The following is a 24,721-nucleotide window of genomic DNA, read 5'->3' on the forward strand; positions in this document are numbered from 1 at the left end:
AAAGCATTTTTTGATTAACTTTTTTTCATTTAAACTGCCATAACAAACAAACAAGTCGCACCAGGGTTTCCAAATTTCGAGAAACATTGTTGATTAACCTTTAAAGCAAACCCCGAAAATTTGGTGCAGTCTCTTCGAATAGAAAAAAAAAAGTTATCCTGAAAAAATATGGGGAACGTATAAATGTGGGACATACCGTAATTGCCTCCCCGGAAAACGATAATAGATTTAGAGGGAGAATAAAATTTTAAATCCATTGATTCGCAAAAATACAAACGTCCATTGTGTCAGAGATTCGCTCGATACTGCAAAGACGTGGTCCATTAAAGTTCGTTCGTGACTGGTATATTTAGTTCCTCCAGTCATTCAATATTCTTCATGGAAGCAAAGGGTGTTTTATCATTTTTTTAAATTGAAAGACAATACACAAAAAAACTGTTGACAGAAATTTAAATACAAATTTATATTTTTCACGAAAAATTCAGGCTTTTTATGAGTAAAAACCCCCTTAATTGAAAAATTATCTCAAAAACTCAACGTAGAGGTTAGGTATTTTTACATAGAATGTGTATGCAAAGTTTGAAAGAAATCGGTTAAGTAGTTTTTGAATGGCAGGTAACACCGCAAATCATGGTTTTTCCAGAGACGTTCTACAAAAAGCTTCGTCACCGTGTCGTTTATCGATATCTTTGCATAGGAAAAAAATTACAGAATTTTTTTTAAATAGTACACTATAATGTACAAAAATTTTGATCAATTCGTTTCACGCAAAGTTCTAAAAAAATCAAAAAATGTGTTTTTTTCACGCTGATACTCTTACCCTCGCTTAAGATGGAAATATGCCACTGACAAGAGATGCTAATACGATAGGAATAAGCGGAGTCACCCAAACGTCGACGAAACTTTCTAAAAGCTGTTGTGGAAATCCGCCGGGTCCAGGATTGAAAGACCATTTAAACCAAGAAGAAGCTCAGCTATTTATCGTTTCATCAACATCGATAGCACCCAGATTTTGGTCCACGGTCAGAATCGGGTCACACAGTGGTCCCCCCATAGGCCAATAATACAAAAAAATATTTCGGAAAAAGCGTGTTTTTATCTCGTGATTGTGTGGTTATGGATAAAATATTGTTTTTACCAATAATGAACTGAGTTTTTAGTACATAGAAGAATGCATAAGGTGGTTCGTTATGTACCGATAATTTTATTATTATTCTAATTTGTTTATTAAGGCTAATAATTTAAATAAATCGATAATCGGTTGCTTGCCAGATAAAAAATTTCGTCGAATGTTCTATGTTCTTCAACGCTATTTTTTTGATAAAATCCGTTGCGAATGATACGATATCTGCCAATCTGCCAATAACTTTGTAGTCAAGAACTGTTGCTTTTTTAAATAGTTGGTACCCTAACGAGGGTATTTTTATTTTTTTCACGGTGGGTAAACTCTTTTTATTCTTATTATTCTGGATGCAGTTGAAAATTGAAATAGTGAACTTGAACCATTTCATTTTTCTCCTATTTTCAGCCTGCGCAACTGGTGTAGATGATGGGCAAGTTGATTATCTAACATGTACACAAGATAAATAAATGAAAATAGGGAAAAAACGAAAAGCGCAAGTTCAATATTTCGATTTTCAACTGCAAACAGAATAACCATTTTTAGGGAAAAATTCACAATTAATTTCAAATTTTTCAATTTCGTAAACTTGCGTATACAAAGTGCACCACACAATCACTGTACTGGGAGGAAATGCGATCTGAGTGATTTTCAACCGGGGGTTAAACTAGACTATTATGGGGGGTGTATTATGTGGGGTAAATTTTAAATTTGATCCCAACATTCCCGTCGGATATTTGTCTTTATATATTTTTGTTTACTGAGTGTGTTCAGGAACAAGTTTTTAATTGGCAAACTATGGTTTTCATCCAATTGAAAATCATTTTTTGTGTGACAGGTAATGATGGTAAGCAATTTTCAGAAAAGGGTACATCATGGGTGGCAAGGGGTACGTGGTACGAAAAAGGTTGAAAACCACTGCTCTAGCCTCTTCTCTGATTGCTCTTCACATTGGATAGGCATTTTATTTTATTAAATACCCCATACACCAAAATTGAACTTCGTTCTCAAAGATATATTTTTGGCAGCGAGAACCGAAAGGTCAAGTTTAATTAACGTTGCAAAATCTGAAGACATTGTTCAAGCGTATATTTTGGCTTTATGAAATTTTGGAGAAAACTGATCCAATTAAAAGAAAAACTTAGGGACTTCCGCTTTCTATCGCGTCTTACGACATGAGAGTAGGAATCAATGCTTGGCTGAGATACATCACCCCGCCGCATACCACATGTAATGAAATAATGAGAAATTCGGAAGTTATTCAGAAGTCTAAATAAATCAGTAAGAGCTTATTTCGTACATCCAGAATCTTGTTGGACCAAACATTCAATGCTCTGCTAATTTTCAGCTTTGTTCTTAGTTCTAGATGTAGCCCTAGCACCCTAGGTTTTGTAATTGTAGTACGCACCGAATCAACTGCAGAATGCTTTCCATTTATTATGCACGCATTACCCTCCATAACATCTCTTTACTCTCACAGAAAAGTAATGCAGCCAAATGCTTCACAATTTTAGGATTTACATATACCATGTAACATACAAACTTACTTTGGACTTTTTGGCTTCTCCTCTTCTTCACTTTCGTCTTCATACTGTAACATCGGCTTCAAACTAATCGGTGTGCTTGGCGTTTCTGACGGAGTTACTGTTGTCTCTGTGCTTATGCTTTGATTCTCCAAAACCTAAATGAATGATAGAAACAAAACAAAAACTTAGTATCAAGAAACGAGACATTTATGTACGGTCTTCTTTGCATTTCAGTTTATTGATCTAATCAACATGCCTTTATTACCACGAATGAATGCTTGTCTACTGTGAATTTAATCACATCAACAATTTCAGAAACAAGTGATAAGAAAATGTCCGTTTAATATAATCGTTTTACCTGTTATCGGAATTACCTAACTGACGAAAATATACAATGCTACCCTGCTTGCAAACAAGGTTAAATCTTTACACCAAGTTTGCATAACGAAAGGCGAATTACCGTATAGAAATTATTATTAGGGGTAAAAGGTGTGAAACGCATCAGTAGGCTACAGGCTACACTCGCTTTTCACGAAAGTGGCCTTATGGAAAATGTGATACCTGCTGGAAATCCGTCGCAGCCAACCTTCATTGTTAAAGTTTGACAACTGTATTGTTAAATGCAAACAAATAGGGTGATCAGCTATAATTTCGGTAACCCGTATGTTTGGGTTTATTGATTGATATTATTGGCTATTTCACTGTTGGTCACACTAAAGGTGCGCCAAACTAGAACTTTTTAAAGGCACCAGCCCTGTGTGTTCTACTCCTTTATATCTCAAACTTTAATCAATACTTATTCGAGAAATATATTTTTTATACCTCACTGACTGGTGGAGTTAATCAAAACTCATTTATGGTATTGTTGAAATTTAACTGAAAAATTTCAAGACAATTTAGTGACTAAAGGAAGTAGGTCAATTAGCAGCCGGAAGATTTGCATTCAAGCATGTAAACGAAATCGAAGGTAATGTAGTTAAATTGAAAAGATCAATAATTTCATGCAATATATGGAGGTACGAAACAATTTGGGAGATATGTGAATAGCGGTTAACATGCGGAACAATACGCTATTAAAAATATTCTACATACCTAGGTACTGTTTTACACGTACTGACGTAGTCAGTATTCTTTATAATCAGTGCCAGCGATAGAAAGTTTTCAAAACGATGCCTTAACTAAATAATGCAGTTTCACATGTGAGATGAGAGTACAGAACCTTCGGTTGCGATAGACGAGAAATCACTGAAACATGATTGTAAGCGCGCGATGGTTGTTTTGCTAGAGCAATCATCGTGGAAATCGCTACAAAATTGCATAATTAAAGTTATTGTTATGGCTTACAAATGTGATTTTTTTTTCTCAATAGGTGGAAGACGGGTGTAGCAATCGAAAAAATTTGCGATATATTTTCAATCATTTAATAAAAATTTTAGAACGTGATAGCCATCAGACACATAGAGCTTCAACTGAGAAAGTTTCGAAAAGCAGATATCTTTGAAAACGAAAAAACTAGTATTTTTCCGCATCATCCACAAATCAATCAGTAGTATTCAAACAATGCCCCGAATATGTTAACCCATTCACGCCCATGTTGTTTGTGGACAACAACGTTTTTAAACAACTATAACTTTTGATTAAGACAAGATTTGTTCGCAAAAACAAGTAAGGCTAATAAATGTGACTATTGCCTTTCATTTGAGTATTATTAAAAGTTACAAGGATCAGCTCTAGAACTGAAGTTATTGCAATTAGTCTGATTGGATTCCTATAGGGCAATGCTGCCGGGGGCAGTTTATGTTGACGACGGAAAATGAATTTTCCATATATCTTCGTTATGTTTCAATATTACTTAGAACTGATAAAAATTATCAATTTAGACTGTCTTTAGCTACGTTTTCCACACAAGTGGACTATTGTAAATATTCTAGGAGAATTCTATTGAGCATTGAAAGGTAAAATATGAACAGCTTATAGCACTGCGAGGGAAGCACCTATTTTTATGAAAAAAGGCTTTTCGTGTTTCTTGACCCCACCGTTTTCAAGGAAAAATAGTTTTTAAACCCTGCATGAACTAGAAAAAAGTTGGGCATGAAAGGGTTAAGAAAGAAATTTCATTATCGTCTGTACTGTAAATTTTTCTTTAGTATGACAAATCACTATTTTCGTTAATACAATATTTGGAAACCGATACTCGGTAGATTCCTTAGTAACATGTTTAGCAATTCATCGATTTTCAAACGTGTTTGTTATATTGGTGTACATTAGAAAAAATGTGATTTCCCGTCCTTTCCTAGTATCATGCGATTTCGCACAACCAAATAAACTGCCAATCGTCTCCGCCAAAATAATGTTGTTGACATAAATAAACCGAGCAAAAACAACAATAAATTTTCTAATTGGATTCTCTCAGTAGATAATTATGAGATTATTCAGCTAAGATACCTATCGCGCATTATACCACAACATTGAATATAAAGAAATATCTTGTCTGATAAGCTATATGTTCTTATTCCAATGCACCATTTATATCGCTTGTCCATTAAAGACAATTCAGCGACACTTTCAATATCTTATCAAACCACCGATACGCCACCTATCAATCATCCTACGCCTCAATAATCACCCAGCACGTCACGCGGGTTACGAAGCTTCATGTGATATATGATTCGAAAGAACAAACAACTCACCAATATAGTACTCTCCTGCTCATCTTTCCTATTCTGATGCAAAGCTTCCATATCGTCCGTCGTCAAGGTTGGCATCGAGATGGAGTTCCGCCGTAGTCCAACCGCCCTTTCCTGGATGCTCTTAAGTTCGGTATGCTTATCTTTGGCTTCCTCCAAAAGAACACTAAAAGTAGATCAATAATAGAGATTAACGATAACTTTAATGCAACAACTACGGCCCCCACTACTCACCGTCCGGGAGGATTCCTCTCGTGTTCTATCGCAACAGTTAACTTCTCCTGATTTCGACGCTCCGCCAACGACGGCATTCTGTACCGATTTACGTAAGCCATCGCCAGGTTCTCCTGACTCTCGGTCATCACATCGTCTTCGTCATCTTCGGAATCAGATGCGTTCCCACTGGTTCCACCTCCACCGTCGCCGGTGTCGTCGTCGTCGTTCTCGTCATCTTCGTCCGCGGAATCGACATACGGTATTTTGTCTCCCTCCTCCAACAGGTGCCGATTGACATAATCAAAGTGATCCTCGCCACCTCTGCTACCACGCGACGGTCGATGATAACCGCCGTTCGGTAGCGGCTTATGGCTCATTGCGCCAAATCAAATCTCCCCCCTACCCGGCTCCTGCGAATATAGTTGTGCAAATGAAATAGCAATACGTGAAGGGTTAATTTGTTTGCAAACAAACAGCAAATTGCCGATAGCTCGTGGCGCATTCGTTGTGCGAATATTCAGTTCAGTCGTGGACATGGTCGATCAATCAAGGAGCAACCGTAGTTGGGAACAGTGTCAGTTTCTTCCACCCCCCCCCCCCCCCCCCCCTGCGGAATCGGTAAGCTTGCCTGCAACGATGATCGAGTTATCAATTTGCTTCAATCCAAGGTACGCCACCGGATTTGAATACTAATTCTTTGGTACAACAGTCATTTTGTCACCTGACGAATGTGTGACTGACAAAATGCGTGAAATAATTTGCATTCCGCCGTTGCGATCTGGGCCTTAAGTACGGCTGCGCCTAAAATGGTAGGGCAAAAACTCTATTTCAACTGAAAACTATTAGTCAGTCTAGACACAGTGGCACAAATTATCATGTAAATACGTGTCGAATCACCATTCTTCGGGTTCCTAATATTGGCAGCAAACAGATTATCTCATCCAGACTAGAGCAGTAATCTGTTCGTTTTCCGATTGCTTTGTTCCAGTGCGGCGAGGAACTAACAGAAATGAGAAGCAAACTGTGAGAACTTATTTCTGTATACGCTTCTTTCATATTTGTAACCGATCAGACGAATACAGAAGTGTTATTTGCTGCCTTTTTTGTTACGGAGATCATGGTAACAACTAGTCACTGGCGGCTCTAGGAAGAGGCAAGATAGGCGTGTGTATTCATCACATTTGTGAATACTTGTTCTTATAAAGCATTATGAAATATTAAGGTAGTTCATTTAGTCAATATCGTGGCTTCCTTGAGGATTATTTTAAATCATTTCTGTGTTTGATTTATCACCCTCACCGCAACCGCGTTTCCAACATCATTTCCGAATCGTCCATCAAATACATTTTGCCAAGAAGGCGTACCCCCCTCGTTACCATCCAACTGGAGCCGCCTATGCAAGTAGTAAGTACTGAGGCAAGCCTAATTATTTCTGTTTCATTGGCTCTCAGACCGTCTAAACGTTTTCCCAGTCCCTACAGAGTTAGGGTGCTTACAGAGTGGCCGCGAGAAGCTGAGCAGGCGCTTGTACTGACAGTATGATGCGAGATGCGAGAAACCTGCTCGCAGCATATCAAATGGAGCCTGTCAGAGTAAAAGCAGGCAGTCGGCGCCGATCCGCTCCGCTTTCACTCTGACATCCTTCCTTTGGTTTGCAGTAAGCAGGTTTCTCGCATCTCGCATTCTAATGTCAGTTCCAGCCCCAGCTCAGCTTCTCGCGGCCACTCTGTAAGCACCCTTAGGGTGCTTACAGAGTGGCGGCGAGAAGCTGAGCTGGGGCTGGTACTGGCATTAGAGTGCGAGATGCGAGAAACCTGCTTGCAGCATATCAAATGGAGCCTGTCAGAGTGAAAGCGGGCAGTCGGCGCAGATCTGCTCGGCTTTCACTCTGACATCACCCATTTGGTTTGCAGCAAGCAGGTTTCTCGCATCTCGCATTCTAATGTCAGTTCCAGCGCCAGCTCAGCTTGCACTGACAGTATGATGCGAGATGCGAGAAACCTGCTCGCAGCATATGAAATGGAGCCTGTCAGAGTAAAAGCAGGCAGTCGGCGCCGATCCGCTCCGCTTTCACTCTGACATCCTTCCTTTGGTTTGCAGTAAGCAGGATTCTCGCATCTCGCACTCTAATGTCAGTTCCAGCCCCAGCTCAGCTTCTCGCCGCCACTCTGTAAACACTAAAGCTTACTAATCCGCTTTCAAGTTTTATCTTATGCGTTCTCCACCTCTTCGAGGTTTTGGCATTATTTTCTTTTGTGTGCGCCAAAATAATTCAACCAGCAGAGCAGAAACTTTGGGCAAAATGCAGCACGTGCGAGGATGCTGCAGCATGGAACGAGACAGAATGTGGAGCGATACAAACAAGCACGGAACAGGCAAACCTCGGTCCCCCAGAGAAAGAAGTGCCAACAGGAGGAACGAGATCGCGAAGCGATGGAACAACTGCACCGCGTAAACGACACACGGAAGTTCTACGAGAAGCTGAACAGTTTGCTCAAAGGCTACGTGCCGCAAGCCGATATGTGCAGGGACTTAGACGGCAACCTTCTTACGGACGAGTGTGAAGTGATTGAGAGGTTGAAGCAGTAGTTTGACGAGCACCTCAACGGTGAAGCAGCAGATGACGAAGGCGGTATGGAAATGAATCTTGGAGCACGCGCAGAAGACGATAGGCTGCCGGCCCCTGATCTCCAAGAAGTCAAGGAGGAGATCGGTCGGCTGAAAAACAACAAAGCTGCCGGTGTAGATTAACTACTCAGCGAGTTTTTAAAATACTGGCTAGAGCGCTGCACTGGGTAATCGCCAAAATTTCTGAGTAGGAGACTCTTCCGGAGGAGTGGATGGAGGGTGTCGTTTGCCCAATCTACAAAAAGGGTGACAAGTTGGCTAGCTGCAACTACCGCGCGATCACACCACTTAGCGCCGCCTAGTCCTCTCCCAAGGTCTTTGCCATCGATTGTTACCATTTGCAAGGGAGCTCGTGGGGCACTACCAAGCAAGATTCATGGGTTCCCGCGCCACCACGGACCAAATATTCGCGATTCGGCAGGTTCTGCAGATGTGCCGCGAATACAACGTGCCCACACATCATTTGTTCATCGATTTCAAATCGGCATATGACACAATCGATCGAGATCAGCTAAGGCAAATAATGCACGAGTACGGTTTTCCGGATAAGCTAACACGATTAGTCAAAGCGACGATGGATCATGGCACGGAACTTTGAGGCGATGTCGGAAACGTGCATCAGACTGAAGCCTGAAGCCATGAGTTGCATCAGCTGCTGGAAGAACCATCCAGGACGTTCGTGGTGAGCTGGACACGTCGTAAGAATGTCGGACGATGACCTGGTAAAGATGGTTCTTGAGGGCGACCCTACAGGAACAAGAAGACAGCGAGCACGGTGGATTGACCAGATAGAGGACGACCTGCGGACCCTTCGAAGCCTACGAGGCTGGTGAAAAGCAGCAAGGGACCGAGTGGAGTGGAGACGGTTTCTGCATACAGCTAGAGACAACAAGGCTCTAGCCTGAACGGTAAGTAAATGGGTGTAACATTGTACCGCACGATTGAAGACAAGTGAGTGTCATCGCTTTCGCGCGAAAATCACACGGATAAACCGACCACATCTCGCATCGCTCGATACTGTCCTGCATCCGGAAGTCGGGAAAAGGACCCCATTTCGTCTCGACATTTGGGTCAAAGCAAATGGTTTACTGCCAGACACACAATTTGGCTTCCGCAAAGGACGAACGATTGCCTTGTGTTGCTTTCAACAGAAATTCAAATGGTCTATGTTAGCAAAGCAGATGGCATCAATTTTGTTGGATATTAAGAGGGCTTTTGATTCAATTTTATCAACAATCCTTTTGAGAAGCTGCACCAGCATCGTCTACCACAGATTTGAATCCACTTTTTGCAAAATTGGGTATCTGAAAAGATCTTAGGTTTTTCGCTTCGCTATCGATTTACAAGGATCACTATCACAAAATATCCTGGACAATTTTGCCGCCTGTGCACTCCAGCTGGGTATCGATTCATCTACATAGAAAATGTTGACGAGTTTAAGTTGTAATAATCTTTGTACTAGTTCTATAATTTTATCTTCATTTGGTATACGTATACGAAAGTCTTGTGTCTTGTCAAGTTGTTTCTAGTCCATTGGATTCTGCCCACGGAGTTTCTCAATGCTCGTCTAGAAGGTTCTTCTGGGCGATGAAGCATTTTTAGTGTGGTCTATAGGAATTTTGTACCAAAAACCTAAAATTAGCTTGGACAATTATTTATTTATAACTTTTTCAAGTGAAAAATGCGCAAAAAACTTAATTTCATGCTTCAAATGCTTATTATGCAACGTAATTAGTCGTCAAAATTTATTTCAATTAGGTATACGCCGTGCAGAGTTTCATTACCTTGAAGAAATTATACTGATTTTTGATTTCAGTTTACTACAAGAGGCAGCTCTTACGTCCTTTCATTATTCCAAACAAATTTTGCCTTGTTTTCGTCCAAAAGATAGAGAACGCCCCTTAGGTCTTCTGTGTTGCTGTCTCCAACATTTACCCTTGGGCCTCAGTTGGCCACTGACGGAACGATATTGCGGAACCCCTCTCCGCACCGTGCCTAGTTTTAAGAGATTTCAACTCCCACAGTCAGTGCTGTGCAATCTCACGATGGTTTTTGACATGTCACGGTACATATGAAGTGACCGTATCACCACAAAAATGACCGTTATTTCATTTCCATTATCCTCGGATCGTGTTTCAGTTAACTATCTCTCACAGAAGCCGTGCGAGAGAGAACGCATTGAAATGATAGACAGATTGAGTACCATTTATTTTGTATTCGTATAGTAAACGAAATATTATCAGTGTATTGTATTCAGGCAGCATGCGGTGCTTTGTTGCTTTTTTCTCCACCTTTCAGTTTCTTTTATGCATAGCTATTTATGTGAAACCGCCTGTTTGTTAATTCTAGCTCGTTGTTTGTAATAAGATGACCGTCATAACCGTATTTATATTGCTAATAAAATGACGGTCTGTTTCCCTTCCTCTCAATAATAATTCCAATGAGTGAGAGATTCAGAAGAGAACCGTTTGACTGTTGTCAATTCATTGGAATGAGAACCGTAACTCAATAAGCATCGCTTACCGTTTCAACTGCTAACCGTTTCATTCTCTTTTGTCTAGCAGGTTTGCCATCAGTACCGTGATGGAGCTCAGCACTGCCCACAGTACGACATGGGGTTGTGTATATAATAATAATCTAGCTTTTTGACAACGTCAATTTGGCCACAATTCAAAAATATGAATTTGAAACTGGTTAAACAGCTAATTTAAAGTTATTAAACATAAACTACTGATGCTTTTCGAAAATAATATTCGTTTCGTTAGCAAATTTGTTTATAAAATGAACAGTCCTTATAAGACATCTAGTAATTTTTACCCGTATCCGAGCACGTACTATTATCTCACCAGCAGACCTTATTCTGATATCACAGCGGGTCAAATCACACTAGGTATCTAACATCCAGATATATCACAATCAGCTGACCAGTTTAGCTCAGTTAACTGCAGAACTGATAAATGTGATATCGAAAACATTCCCACACCTACACCGTGCTGGTATCCTTATCAGCATCAGTAGCCAAATTCCGAAAACAAACATAAGCGGAAATCCGCTAATCCCTTTATAGCTGCCTACTGATTTCGTTTACTAATCCCATTCCGTTTATCGGGTCAATCCAAAATTAGAAAGAATTACCGCTCAGGCTAGCAACTAACTTCCATAATCCGAAGCAGCATACCCAAACTGGCGATAAAATGATTAGTGTGAACAAACTAAAATAGAGCCGATTCAATGTATCGGGGGATAATTCTAGGATGAAAACAATGCCTATTATCATTATCCAACGTATTAGCCATGACAGTGACAGTAACGTTAGAAGTAGGTTTTTATATTACAATTCTTTAGTTTGTAAAATTACAGCCAATTGCAATGATAAAGAGGTATCCTTAGTTTCACCATCACTTTCACATTACTGTATACGATATAAAAACCTACGTTAAACGAACTGACAACTATGACACTAACTGACGTTCGATTGCTGTTTACGAGTAGTTTTAAAGGACAAATTTGACGACCCTTTCCCCTACCTACATAATAATAGTACTTAAAACAAATGTCATAAATTTTTAACTCATAAACGAAGAAGTATAACACCCACTAGGCAATTCGCGTTCGACAGAATGATGCATGACCATTGTGCACTGGTGCGATCTAGCAAAATGCAACAGTGCATGATAATTTTCCAACCAGTTAAGCGCGGTCATCGATAACGATAATAGCTCAAGACACCTATCTATGTACCGTAAACCGAGGTGACTTTGATCACTCGAAACTTTTTTCATAGATCGCTTATTAAACCAGAATAGTCTACCGAATCATTTTAATTTGAAATAATTTTTACTCTAAACTTATAAAATACTGAGTTGTTATATTTTTTGAACATATTGTTCGGTTTTTGTGTACAAAAACTACAAAAAACCGAAATTTGACTTTACCTGATTTTTACGAAGCTTCGTAAAGTGTCTAGTTTTTATAAAACAAATAAATCTCAGATTTGAGCAAGAGTAATAAATTACAAGCGAGTTTTTATTTTCCTTTGGGTTGGGATATGCTAAATTTAATTTTAAAAGTTTGTTTATGTTTCATACATTTTTTGTGAAACTAGTTGGCAATTATTACAAATTATTTTAAGCTAAAATTCACAATATTTTTTTATTGTTCAATTTTCCAACGTGTTGAAATGAATGAAACTTTTTGCACATTGATGAAATACTGAAACAAAACAATTTTAATACTTTGTATAATACTAATTAACATCTATTTAATCATGAGTATCTTTCCAGAATTAGTTTAAACAAACATTTGAATGAAAAACACTGACACCAATAACTTAATTTGGGTTATTGGGTTAACATGCAGGTTATCAAAGTCACCCCGGAACACGAAAACGGACTTCAACTTGAAATCATTTTTAAAAAAATAGCTATAAGCGGATAATTTTAGGTAAAACCATCCAATCTTGTCCTCCAAACATCAGTACATGGTTTAAAAATATTAAACTTGAAAAAAATGTGTTGCGTCTAAAAATATGTAATGATTACTTCGAAAAGTGATCAATATCACCCCGGTTTACGGTACCTATAAAAAGGTGCTGTGCTAATCTTTCGAAACTAGGTTCGACCCAATGCGGTGATAGAAAGAAGTGACGATCAGCGTTCTTCACACTGTGTGAAAATAAGCGTTTCACAGTTTCACACTGGTGGCAAGGTGTGAATGTTACATATTATGCCGTGGAGACACATGCCAGCTTTTGGGAGCTAATTCGCTTCGTAAACCAATGAATGTACGGTTCGTTAAGTTCAAACGACTCCCCTGGACAAGCCTGTGTTCCGGTAGACGCGTTTATCCGTGTGATTTTCGCATGATACAATAAAGAAAGAGTATCAGAATAATTCCTTGGCCTACTGTATAGATTCGAATGTGCACGGTCTGGAGTTAAATGTATTCCCTATTCCTATTTGCAGATCATTTGCATAATTAGGCATATAGATGTCACTTTTAAGAAACACATGATAGAATCATTCTATTGTTTTAAAATAATAAGGTTGATCTCATTTATTGTAAATTTGCTAACCAAAGTAAATCTATCTAGGGTTATCACGGAGATAGAAGGTTTAATCCGTACAAAGTCAAATCTTGAGGCTTTTTTTCAAAAAGACACATCTACAAAGAGAATCTCATTGTTTACTTTCTCTTCCGTTAATAATTCAGTCGCTTTGACCGTTATCCCTCAACTCTTTCGATCTGTGCTGTAAAATAAATGGAAAGTGCTATTCAGCTTTTTGTTTTTGTTTGTGCGCACCCCATTTTGACAAGTCGTTCGTCCAGTGTCAATTTTATCAATCCTAGCAGGCCCTGTTTAAAACTTTTCTTGTGTCAAACAATAAGCGTCAATTTTGATTGGTTGTTGGTGCGTTTGCTTATAATTACCTTTTTCACTACTTCGCGCATCAATTTAAACACTGACCAATTAGTTCATAATCGTATTTCTGGTTATATGAAAACTGCTGTAAGTGTCGATATTTAAACCTGAACCGTTTGTCATAACTTTGCCCAAAGCACTGAGCGAACATCTCGGGCCCAGTCGATATTGCTGATCATGATCGAATGTAGGCTTCCAGCTTGTTCGATGTTGAGCCGCCAGCATTTTCCTCGATTGCACACAGCCAGCAATTGCACGGTGTACTCCGAAGTCGATGGCTAGTTCCAGGTTATGTTCTAAACATAACTCAGGGTAGTTATCTCCGTGAAAACTACGTGACCTTTTAAGTCACATAAATACTTATAAACATGTACAGACCGATCTGAAGCTCGGGCCTCGGCATCGGAAGCTCGGCCCTCTGAATCATGCTTTCGAAGACGAAATTTGGAATGATTAAATAGGAGAAGGGTGGAAATTACAATCAAATGGTTTTAGTTTGGGTAGTATATATTTAAGGTAGCAATATAAATTATTCGATAAATAAAAAATACTGCAATGAACAACTTCATATCAATTTACGATAAATGTTGTTAACCACCAGATTTATCATAATCGTCATCTTGGACCATTTGCAGGGTAAGGATCCAGTCTAGATGTCGCATTACATGTGGTGCAGCAGACTTTCCTAGAAAGGGGATATTCACTAGAAATGGAAATTTAATGTTTTCGATGGGAAACATACCTGTATGAAAATGTTTACAACACATGTAGTAATTGTCCACATTTCGGGGATTCATGTTTAGAGTTTCGAGTTCCCGCGCTTGCCGAAATTTCTCACGCGCAAAGTGGCCAGTAGGAAAGGAAATCCGGTTTTGACCTTTCCACAAACTGAATCCAAATCCGTCCACAATACAACGTGTTGACATTTGGATTCGCTATATGTTTTTCAAAACAGTTTAGCAACATTCCCTCTTCTACGCAAATGATCATCACAACGAGAAAAGGCTTCTAATAGCAAACGCACGAATATCAATAAAAAATTTATTTTTATTGTTTGACACGAGAGCGAATTTTAAATAGGCATGCTAGGATTGATAAACTTGGATAAACACTGGACGAACGACTTGTCAAAATGGGGTGCGCATTTGAGAACGCAGCCACCAACAAAAAGCTGAATAGTGACGCTCTTAAAATCGAAAGAGAAAGTAAACAAAGAGAGTCTCTCATTATAGATATCTTGAGCATTTTTTCAAAAAGACATATCTACAATGAGTGACTCTCATTGTTTACTTTCTCTTCTGTTAATAATTCGGTCGCTTTAACATTTATCCGTCAACTCTTTGCATAATATGCTAGTCAAAGCCACCGTCTTTCGATCTGTACTGTAAAATAATTGAAAAGTGCTATAGTGACGCGGTAATAATCGAACGGAAAAAGTAAACAAAGAGAGTCACTCATTGTAGATATATCGTTTTGAATAAATGCTCTAGATATGACCAAATAACAAATATTTGCATTTGATATGACGTTTTGAATACAAAAAATCGTGCCAAGCCTGCGCGATTTTTAGAGCATTTGCAAACTATCAAATTTTTACAAAATGAAAGTCAACTACAAAAAGGTTGTTGTAAACTTTTTCTTTATAAATAGCTTGTGCTTTTCAGTGTTGAGGAGAACAGTTTGCGCAGACACATTCAATATAAGACCCCAATTAACATTTAGTAGAATAGTCCTACGTCAACAGTTTGTACAACAAAGAAAATTGACGTCTGAAAACAAACGTTCATACGATTTGCCAAATCTATTTGAAAAACTAAACCTATCGTTGCACAGCGAAAATTGTCAAATGAATGTCAAACGACAACCCGGTAAAAACGGTTTTCGGAACTGATACAGTACGGAGTGAATAGCGCATCGAAGAAGAAAAAGGGGTCCTGAGGCCCTAAATATGACTTCCACGGCTTCTAGGTTAAGTGGAATGGAATTAGCTACAGTCGATTCGTAGTGTACAGGGAAATAACAAGCCTAATGCTACGATCCTACTGACATTAACGATTCTATCTGGTCACGGTGACGTAGTCTGAAATTTGGGACCAGAATTCTCTTTATAATGCACTATTTTTCCAGTATGGTAATTTGGGGAGAAATGCCGCACATTTCTAAGAATCGATCCTATTTTTATTTCGATTATAGAGGTTTTAACTTTTAGGTCATTCGCCTCTTCGGGTTAGAAAAATCTCTTATGAAAAATTTCTAACCCTATGTGTGGGGTCGCGACTGGAACCCAGGTGCGCTACGTAGAAGGCAATCGGTTTACCAACTACGCTACGCCCACCCCTTCGATGAATAGATCCTGAATCAAAGTAAACCATTCAATATTTGATGAAATCATTTTTATCAACTGCGACAAGTCTCTAAAATACTGTGAAATGGTTTTTGTCATGAAAAAAAAATTCATCAAATTTCCATGAACTTTTAAAAAAAAGATCATTGCGCGGGTGAGACGCCGCACCGTTGTCACAAACTGAAAAATGGTGAACAAAAGTATTTTTTTAGCTCTCGAAGATGTTTTTGTGATAAGGTGTCTTCAGCTGAGTGTCATGAAGTTTAATTACACCTATAAATCGGCTAGCACCTTCATTTGTCCTAGGGGGTACTACCATTTCTAGAAACATTTTATTCAACAATTTAAAAATATTTTTTGCAACCTTGTGTAACGGTTCAGTTGGAGTAACTTATTTAAGGGTACTATTTATCTATATGTTTGTACAAGCGATATATATCTACGTGTTAGTAGGGGTTCCATAAAAGCAGATTTTGGATGTTTCTCCCAACAACAAATTTATATAACATAGGTTTGTTCTTGAAAGATTCATTTTGAAAAAGCATCAATTCAATATTGACATCATTACAAATCAATGCATTCACACAAATTGCCTGAAACTTTAAAGAATAAACCGAAGTAACTAATACTTAGATACATATCGCCCGTTTAAATATATAGATAAATAGACTGATAATCCTATGTCCCTGTGTTAGGGCCGTTAGTTTGTGGATATACCTTATTAAGACCCAATACATAGCGCAAATGTTCATTTAATGACATTTCGAGGTGAAAAAAATACATTTTAGCTACGGATCCTCTGCCATCGAGTGCGGCATCTCACCCGCAATTATGATGCGGCATCTCTCCCAATTGTATGGGAGAGAGGCCGCACGACGACATTTTCCTCTGAAACTATGGATGACCGTGTTCATGATCAGAATGCTTTCTAAAAGGTCCCAGCTATTCAATCGATGCATGATTTACCAAAAAAAAATCGAACAATTAAAAAAACGAAATTTTAGTATTGTACCGAAAAATTTTCGGCACTCCGTGATGCAACTGGACGCAAATTTTGTGAGTTAATAATAAAGGTTATTTTACATCTCCTGTATTGTAATTCTTCGAAAGACAAACTCGCAATATCACATTACCGTACAAAAGTGACTCTAGATACGAGAATTAGAGAGTGCGGCATCTCTCCCGAAATTACTCAACATTCAGTCCGTCTTGAAACTTCGTTCGATACGGTCACAAATCTTGATAGATCCTGGTTTAATTAGAGTTTTTCAAAACAGTCTTTTTTCAAGACTACCTATATCTTATCGACAATCAGTCTTCCTCAAGACTACCTACTTTTTCTACTCAATCAGTCCGTTTTAAGACTAAAAAGTTTTTCAAGAATAATTCAGCCAAAAGTTTCTAACATGTCTGGGTCCTCCCAGAAAACTCGTGTGCCAATCATTGAAAAGAAATGAAAAAGGGTAACTTCTCCAGCGGAAAATCCAATTGACTGTAGCATCAAATTCGATGTTTTATCTCAATGTGAAGCAGGAGAAATTTGTAAATTTGTGCGTAATGCTAATGAGAAAAAACAGCAACCTACTCCGCCCATAACAGTGATGATCTCCAACTTCACAGCCTTTTGAACTGAGCTCTCGACGTTCCTTCCTAAGTAGCACACAAAGGACGTTTCAAATACGCTCATTGTAGCGAAAGCCATAAATCGAATTTCTGAGCATATCCTATTCAAGACAAAATATAAATTCTCGTTCAAATTAACAAAAGCAACAAATAAAAATATGCCTACTTCTTCAGATACAATTGAAGAAAACAAGTTGAAACGTGTTCATCCGCTTCAAAATAGAGATATAACTTCTCTACCTACACAAGCATCTTCTATCTCGGTCACACCATCCTACAATGGCACATTATCTTATGCTTCAGTGGGCAGGTAACGCGTCTAAAAGAACGATGACCACCACGCCTCTATATTCACTTCTACACAACACTTCCTTTGCTCAAACCGAATTAGGTAGAACTACGGAAGAAAAATTGATTTTTTGCAGCAAGCAATGTTTCAATTGATGACTGTAATGCTAAATTCTACCTCCATGTTTGAAAATTTTGAAACTGGTTGGAAATTTGCTAACAAAATTGTAATGAATTTAAAGTTCAATAATTACTTTAAATAATCATTTAAATTTATTAAATTGGAGTACTCGTTCATTAAAAACGTACGAAGGAGAATTTTTCAACTTCTTGAGGGTACATAATGTTCACATAGCCGTTGTGACCAAAACTTTTTTTAAACCAAATATTAAATTTAAATGTAACTCAAATTTTGTTATTAATCGATTTGATCGAATAGTTTGATTCGGCGGAAGAAACTGATTTAGGTAGAACTACGGAAGAAAAATTGATTTTTTTACAGCAATCAATGTTTCAATTAATCACTGCAATGCTAAATTCTACCTCCATGTTTGAAAGTTTTGAAACTGGGTGGGAATTTGCCAACAAAATTGTAATGAATTTAAAGTTCAATAATGACTTTAAATAATCATTTAAATTCATTAAAACGTACAAAGACGAACTTTTCAACATCTTGAGTGTTCTTATAGCCGTTGTGACCGAAACTTTTTTCTTAAACCAAATATTAAATTTAAATGTAACTCTAATTTTGTTATTAATCGATTTGATCGAATAGTTTGATTCGGCAGAAGAATCACTATAGCGCTTAATCGCAGAATCAATCATCGCGTTTACACTCTTTCGACGCCAAGGTAAGCGAGAGTTTGGGTATTAAAGTTGAAACCGATCTTGGTATCATCTTTATTGCTGCAGCGTATTTGCCTTTTCAGTGCACTGGCGAACAAACTAATCTGTTGAAAAGAGACTTACAAGAAATCGGTCGAAATTCTTCATAATCGGCGATTTTAACGCTGAACACCGATCCTGGAATAATTCTCAAAGCAATTCCAACGGTAAACTACTGTTTAATGATTGTTCTGTTGGTTATTATTCAGCTTTGTTCCCAAATGGACCCACATGCTATTCGTCTGTAAGGAATCCATCTACAATTGATTTGTTTTTGACAGATTAAGGTAACGTTTGTAGCGAATAATTTTAATGATGATCATGATTTAGAAAATAAGTCTGATATGGCATTACAAAATTTAAATGATTCTATACTGCCCATGATCGTATATTTGTCTCATTTTGTATGGGATTTCCTATCTTTATGGGACGGATTTGCGATCATGGGCAGTGTAATTTAGGCTAGAAATTCATCAGTACCAGCAAGACAGATAATATTTAATACTCCTATTCTTGACGACGATCTTCAACTTTTGATTTGCTTGAAGAATTTTCGAAGACGTCAATATTAACGTTCGCGTGATCCTGCTATGAAATGTATCTATCAGGACCTACAAAAAGCATAAATAAGCATAGATTCACACTCTTAGGAAATGAAAATTTCGCAAAACAGGTTGAAGAAATCAAGCCATATTCTAAACCTTTCTGGAAACATTCTAAGGTTCTTAAGAAACCTCAGAAACCAATTCCAGCTTGGAGGAAGGTGATCACATTCTTTTCACAAACGGGGAAAAAGCTCGAAAACTATCTCAGCAGTTGAGAGCGTTTGTAATTTTAATCTCAACGCTTTGAGCAGTATTGACAACGAATTCTTACAAAATTATGAAAACGTTTCAAATCAAGAATTGTCTCTTGACGAAATTATTGTAACAAGCTATGAGGAGCAGAGTTAAAAATAATCGAAGCTCTTTTTTGACGGCTGAAGATGAACCTGATGCGACTCGCGGTGAATAGAAAAAAGATTCATTCAAATATACATGTTATTCATTCAGTTGAATATCGTACAATATATTCATTTCACTAATTATCTAGGAAAATGTTCTCAAATGCCGGTAAAGCATATGAAGCAACAATCATCATCGCTTACGTTGTACCAGGGCCTGCTTTGATGCGTTTGATTCGTTGCCGCACGGTCGCTTCGTGTAATAATTGGAGACGAATGAAAATCTGCATGGATGAATGGGCAGTTTGTTCGTTTGACGTTTTCAGCTTCGTCACTGAATATTCAAAATGAATGCGGCTGAATATAATCAATATTCATTCAATGAATTTGAATATTTTTAACTCTGATAAGGAGGTCAAATCCGCCACAAAGAAGTAAAAAAATGTGAAAGCTCCAGGTTATGATGGAATTTTTAACATCTTTGGCATCCTCTTTAAAACCTTCCTGAAATCACCTTGAGATACTTGGTCAAATTATTCAGCAAATGCTTAAAAGTAGCATATTTTCGTGAAAGACGTAAAAATGCGACAGTTGTTCCTGATCAAAAACTAGCAGAAGTATATAGTTATCGATCAATTAGTTTACTCTCTTCTATTAGGAAAATATTTGAAAATATCATCCTAACCTCATCATTCATATATATCATACATATCAATGAGAATTCACATATCAATATTATTCTTCCTGAGCAGTTTGGATGTCGTATTGGACATTCAACTACTTATCAACTTGTTAGAGTAACTAACATTAAAAAGGAAAATATCTCAGAGTTTTTGCTCTTCTTGACATTGAAAAAACTTTTGAGGTTTATCGCAAATGATTATTTGCCAAAATGTGGGAATTTAATTTTCCAATTTACCTAAGATTATTATAAATTATCTTACCTATCATATTCTACTGGTACCATATCAAAATTGTAAATCTAATATGCTACCCGGTAAAGCAGGTGTCCCTCAAGGGTCAAGGGTCGCTCCAATCCGAAATAATGTTTCTTCCACTGATCGTCCAAATCTACCTGCAGGCTGTAAAAAGTCACTTTGCTTTGATGATCTCTACTTCAGGTAAGAGCCTAGAAATTATCTACAGTCGACTTCAACGATGCTTGAATATTTCTAATGATTACCTGGAAAAATGAAAAATTTCCACTAATGCGAGAAACACAATTGATTGTGTTTCCGCATAAGCCGAGAGCTTCTTAGCTTAAATCAAATGATAACCATAATTAAATTTAATGGTTTGATTAACGTGCTCAGATCAAGTTAGAATGAGTTAAAATACTTATATAAAATGTTTATATCTCTAATAAACAGGAATACTAGGCTCTGCCTAAAGAACAAACTATTAATTTATAAACAAATGTTTATATCATCAATGCTATATGCAGTGCCAATTTGGACATGTTGTTGTGCTACTAGAAAGAAAACGCGTCAGAGGATTCAGAACAAAATTCTGATAATGATTTTGAAACGCTCTCTCTGATTTAACACGAACGAATTGCACACACACGCAAACATAGAAAAAAATAGAAATTATAACGAACAGTATTAAAAGCAATTTCCGACAAAAATCATCAATTGCAACGATTAGCTCTCTTTATAGTTTATAAGTTAGCTTTTAAGATTGGTTTAGCTCCTTATTGTCATTTGAATACTTAATGTAAGATGTCCTGTAGCTTAAAATTTCCTTCTGCAAAAATAACTTAACTGTGAAAGCTTTTTATATCTTAATAATAAATAACTGAATCATATAAGCAATAGGGATGTCAAGTCACCACTTTTGGCTTAGCACCCAATATATTGAATTAGAAATGTAAATAAACGAAACAAAACATTCAAATAAAAAAATTAATAAAAAAAGTCACTTTCTATTCATTTAGTTTCTTTCTTTCGCGGAATTTTTTACGCTCAAAAAAATTATGTTGAATTTTTTAACGTGGGTTTCAATTTATGCAGAATTCAACTTTATCCTTAGCTACCTCTAAAAATCACACATCTTCGTGGAAGGCTCTGCTGAAACTCACAAGTTTAACTAAAAGATGTTCAATATATCCCGGAACGAATCGAACAATGTTGATCCATCCGTAGTTTTCACCACAAAGAACTATCAATCAATTTATATTCACTTTTTTATTTATACGCATGACGGTTAGTGTAAAAAAATTTAAAAAATCAGATTTTGTATTCCACTGCCAAAGGCCCTAAAACCGAACTTCACAATCGCATTTCAACGGAACGGAATTTCTGGTAATGGAAGCCTAAAACATCTAAAGATATGGATGTTCCTTGACGTACTGGACTTGAAATCGAAATCGTTCGCACACGACGCATGTTCAAATTATTCGCGATAATTTCAAGATCACAGATAAACCAATAAAGTAACTCACAACAAAATGCATCAACGAAAGCACCGGACCACTCGTATTATCCGTTTCAGGTTGTTTGCGCACGTCCGCGATATGCCCTTCTGCGACTGCTAGGCAGTACTGATCGGACTAACGCGCGCAGGTAGCTCTTAGCCAGGTGAAGTCCTCCGGCAAGCCACTATCAGTACACGAGTCAGTAGCTACTGAAGAAGATTGATACAACGACAAGACGCATGATACTGAGTCTATCGAGTATATGTTACACTTGAATGCGCATAGCGCACAGCGAGCTCTTTCGGAGGGACCTTCCGTCATTATCAAACACAGCTAAATGATGAATGTTTAAGTTAAACACAAACGCATACTACACTAAACCCGTACTGTCTGTGGCGAACAATAAGATGCATCTTAGGTTTCAACCGCTAATTTGAAATTGGAAACGCGTGGCTTAGCTGTGCGAAAAGGGCAATCCGAAGCAGGGCTGCAGGTTTTCGAAACTGCGACAAAGTGGCAATTATATTAATGTTTCATTGAAGAAATTGCGAAATAACGGTCGAATAATGTTCTGATCAACAGTCGAATATGTAAGGCCCAATTTATTCGCTTTCGCTTAACTTTTATCTAATTTTAATGCACCGGTAGACTAGTTTTAACGGTTAAGTGAGGGCGAAGAAATCCCTAACTATTATATAGATTCCTGTAATCACTACACATCTTTTAGTCAAGTGAAACAAAAAACACCTTTATTGGTTATCGTAAGTCTTATGTCGGTGGGAACGTAGCAGCCCAGCCACAATATTTCAGACCATGTCAACTTGATCCAACGAATGGAAGCCGTCTATGACAGTATGATAAGTAATTTATAGCGGACTGTGTGAATGTTATCAGGAGATGAACTGAAATACGTCATATCAATTTTTGAAGATATCGTAGTTACTATTAAGGGATCATCCATAAATGACGTAGCATTTTGTTTGTGATTTTTAACACCCCCCTCCCCCACCCAAGTAGCAAATCGCAACAAGTTTTATTTGTCTAAGTCCGAACTATGTTGCAACGAAAAAACAATAAGGTTATTTTTGTTGCACTGGTTGAACATAGATAACATCAAGGTTATTTCAAAACATCTTTTGTCACCAAATAGTCATTTATGTTGCCAGTTAGAACATGTTCATTAATGTTCCGAACTGGTTGCTGATGTTGCAGTGTTTGTTGAAAATTAGTTGCGATTTTGATTTTGTGATATGTATTATGACAATTGCACAGTTGTCAAACACCAATATTCTTACTAAAAACGTTTCAGTTTACAAAGTCGTATTCATGTTATACGTATGTATCCGTCACATATCATCATTACGCCTTTCAGTACAAACTCACACGTATCAACAAAATGCTTTCACAACACTGAATCAACAAGCTCACAACAAATGCTTAGCAAAACGAAAAATAAGTTGTATTTTTGTTACCATTATATTGCGAAGATTAACCGATGACACTTCATGCGCTCCACTTTATATTATAGAGGCACTGATCTGTACGGTGGCGCCAACTATAATATTTGAAAATAATTTCGGAACTAAGATCAAGAAGGATGGTAGATAGATCGGAACGAGTAGTATGAATTTGAGACAAATCGTTTAGTTAAAGTACCTTCCGAAAACAATAGCAGCCTATTTAGTAAATTTCCTGTTTAATCTGTGAAGCGTCTTGTAGATTTTGTTATAAATAACTTATGCTAACTGACATTTGGTCTAAGAATGCAAGAATTTCCCAAGAACGCCAATTGAAAAGATACCGTTTACAAACCTCGTAGAAAAAACTCCGGCATTTTTAGACCCAAATTAATGATCAGATGCGAACTCAGTTTGTGAAATCATCCAAATGGAAAAAATGTTGAAAGTAGCAGCATTACAGCAATCAAATACTGTCAGTTCCTCTTTATTGGAAAACATTAAAGTTGCGAGTAAATTTATTTTTCATATAGTAATCGCGTCCAATTTCAGTTCCTATAATCATTGAGTTCTTATTCCTATCCATTGATTTTTATATGAAACGCAAGTATAAATACATTTGATTTACCGTTGGTTTCAAATAGCTCCAATTTTAGTGGATATTGATTATTTTATTGTTTCTTGTAATTATATTTCCCTGTGCTTCTTTTAGGAGTAAACCCCAATAGTTGAACTATTGGTATTAATGCTACCTTGGCGGTAAAAGAATAATTTCCTTTTAAAATTTCTCGTTAAAGTCATACATGTCACATGTTTAGATTTTTACCGATACACCGAACATGTTATAGTTGGCGCCACCGTACAGTTCGACGCCTGTATAATATGAAGTGTAGCGCATGAAGTGGCACCAGGGTATTTTCTCAACGTAATGGAAACAAAAATACAACTTTATTTTTGTTTTGCTGAACTTTAGTTATGAATTGGTCAATTCAGTGTTGCGAATGCCTTTCATCAATACATATAAGTTTGTGATTCAAGGTATAATGATGATATGTGCCTAATACGTATGCATGACAAGAATACGACTTTGTGACTAGAACGTTTGAGCAAGAATAGTATAGTACAGGGTCATATTAAGGAAAGGTATATTTTGATGCAAACTGAAA

At 37.5% G+C, this 24,721-nt stretch overlaps 1 protein-coding gene across 2 annotated transcripts in view; it reads right to left on the reverse strand.

Moving 5' to 3' along the window:
* LOC131685075 (myogenesis-regulating glycosidase) overlaps nt 1-22,311 on the reverse strand; it is a 67,643-nt gene extending 45,332 nt beyond the window's left edge. The window contains exons 1-4 of one of the 2 annotated variants that reach the window (XM_058968495.1): nt 22,126-22,311; nt 5,568-5,959; nt 5,337-5,499; nt 2,668-2,801 (exon numbers count right to left, since the gene is read on the reverse strand). In XM_058968495.1, coding sequence (XP_058824478.1) covers nt 2,668-2,801; nt 5,337-5,499; nt 5,568-5,926 — 656 coding nt within the window. In that variant the 5' untranslated portion in view covers nt 5,927-5,959; nt 22,126-22,311. Of the gene's footprint in view, nt 1-2,667; nt 2,802-3,738; nt 3,883-5,336; nt 5,500-5,567; nt 5,960-22,125 lie in introns of those variants that run through there. The other variant, XM_058968496.1, reaches the window with a different exon arrangement.
* Nucleotides 22,312-24,721: the final 2,410 nt, after the last annotated feature.

This window comes from Topomyia yanbarensis, chromosome 2 (assembly GCF_030247195.1).
Source record: "Topomyia yanbarensis strain Yona2022 chromosome 2, ASM3024719v1, whole genome shotgun sequence".
Taxonomy (NCBI): domain Eukaryota; kingdom Metazoa; phylum Arthropoda; class Insecta; order Diptera; family Culicidae; genus Topomyia; species Topomyia yanbarensis.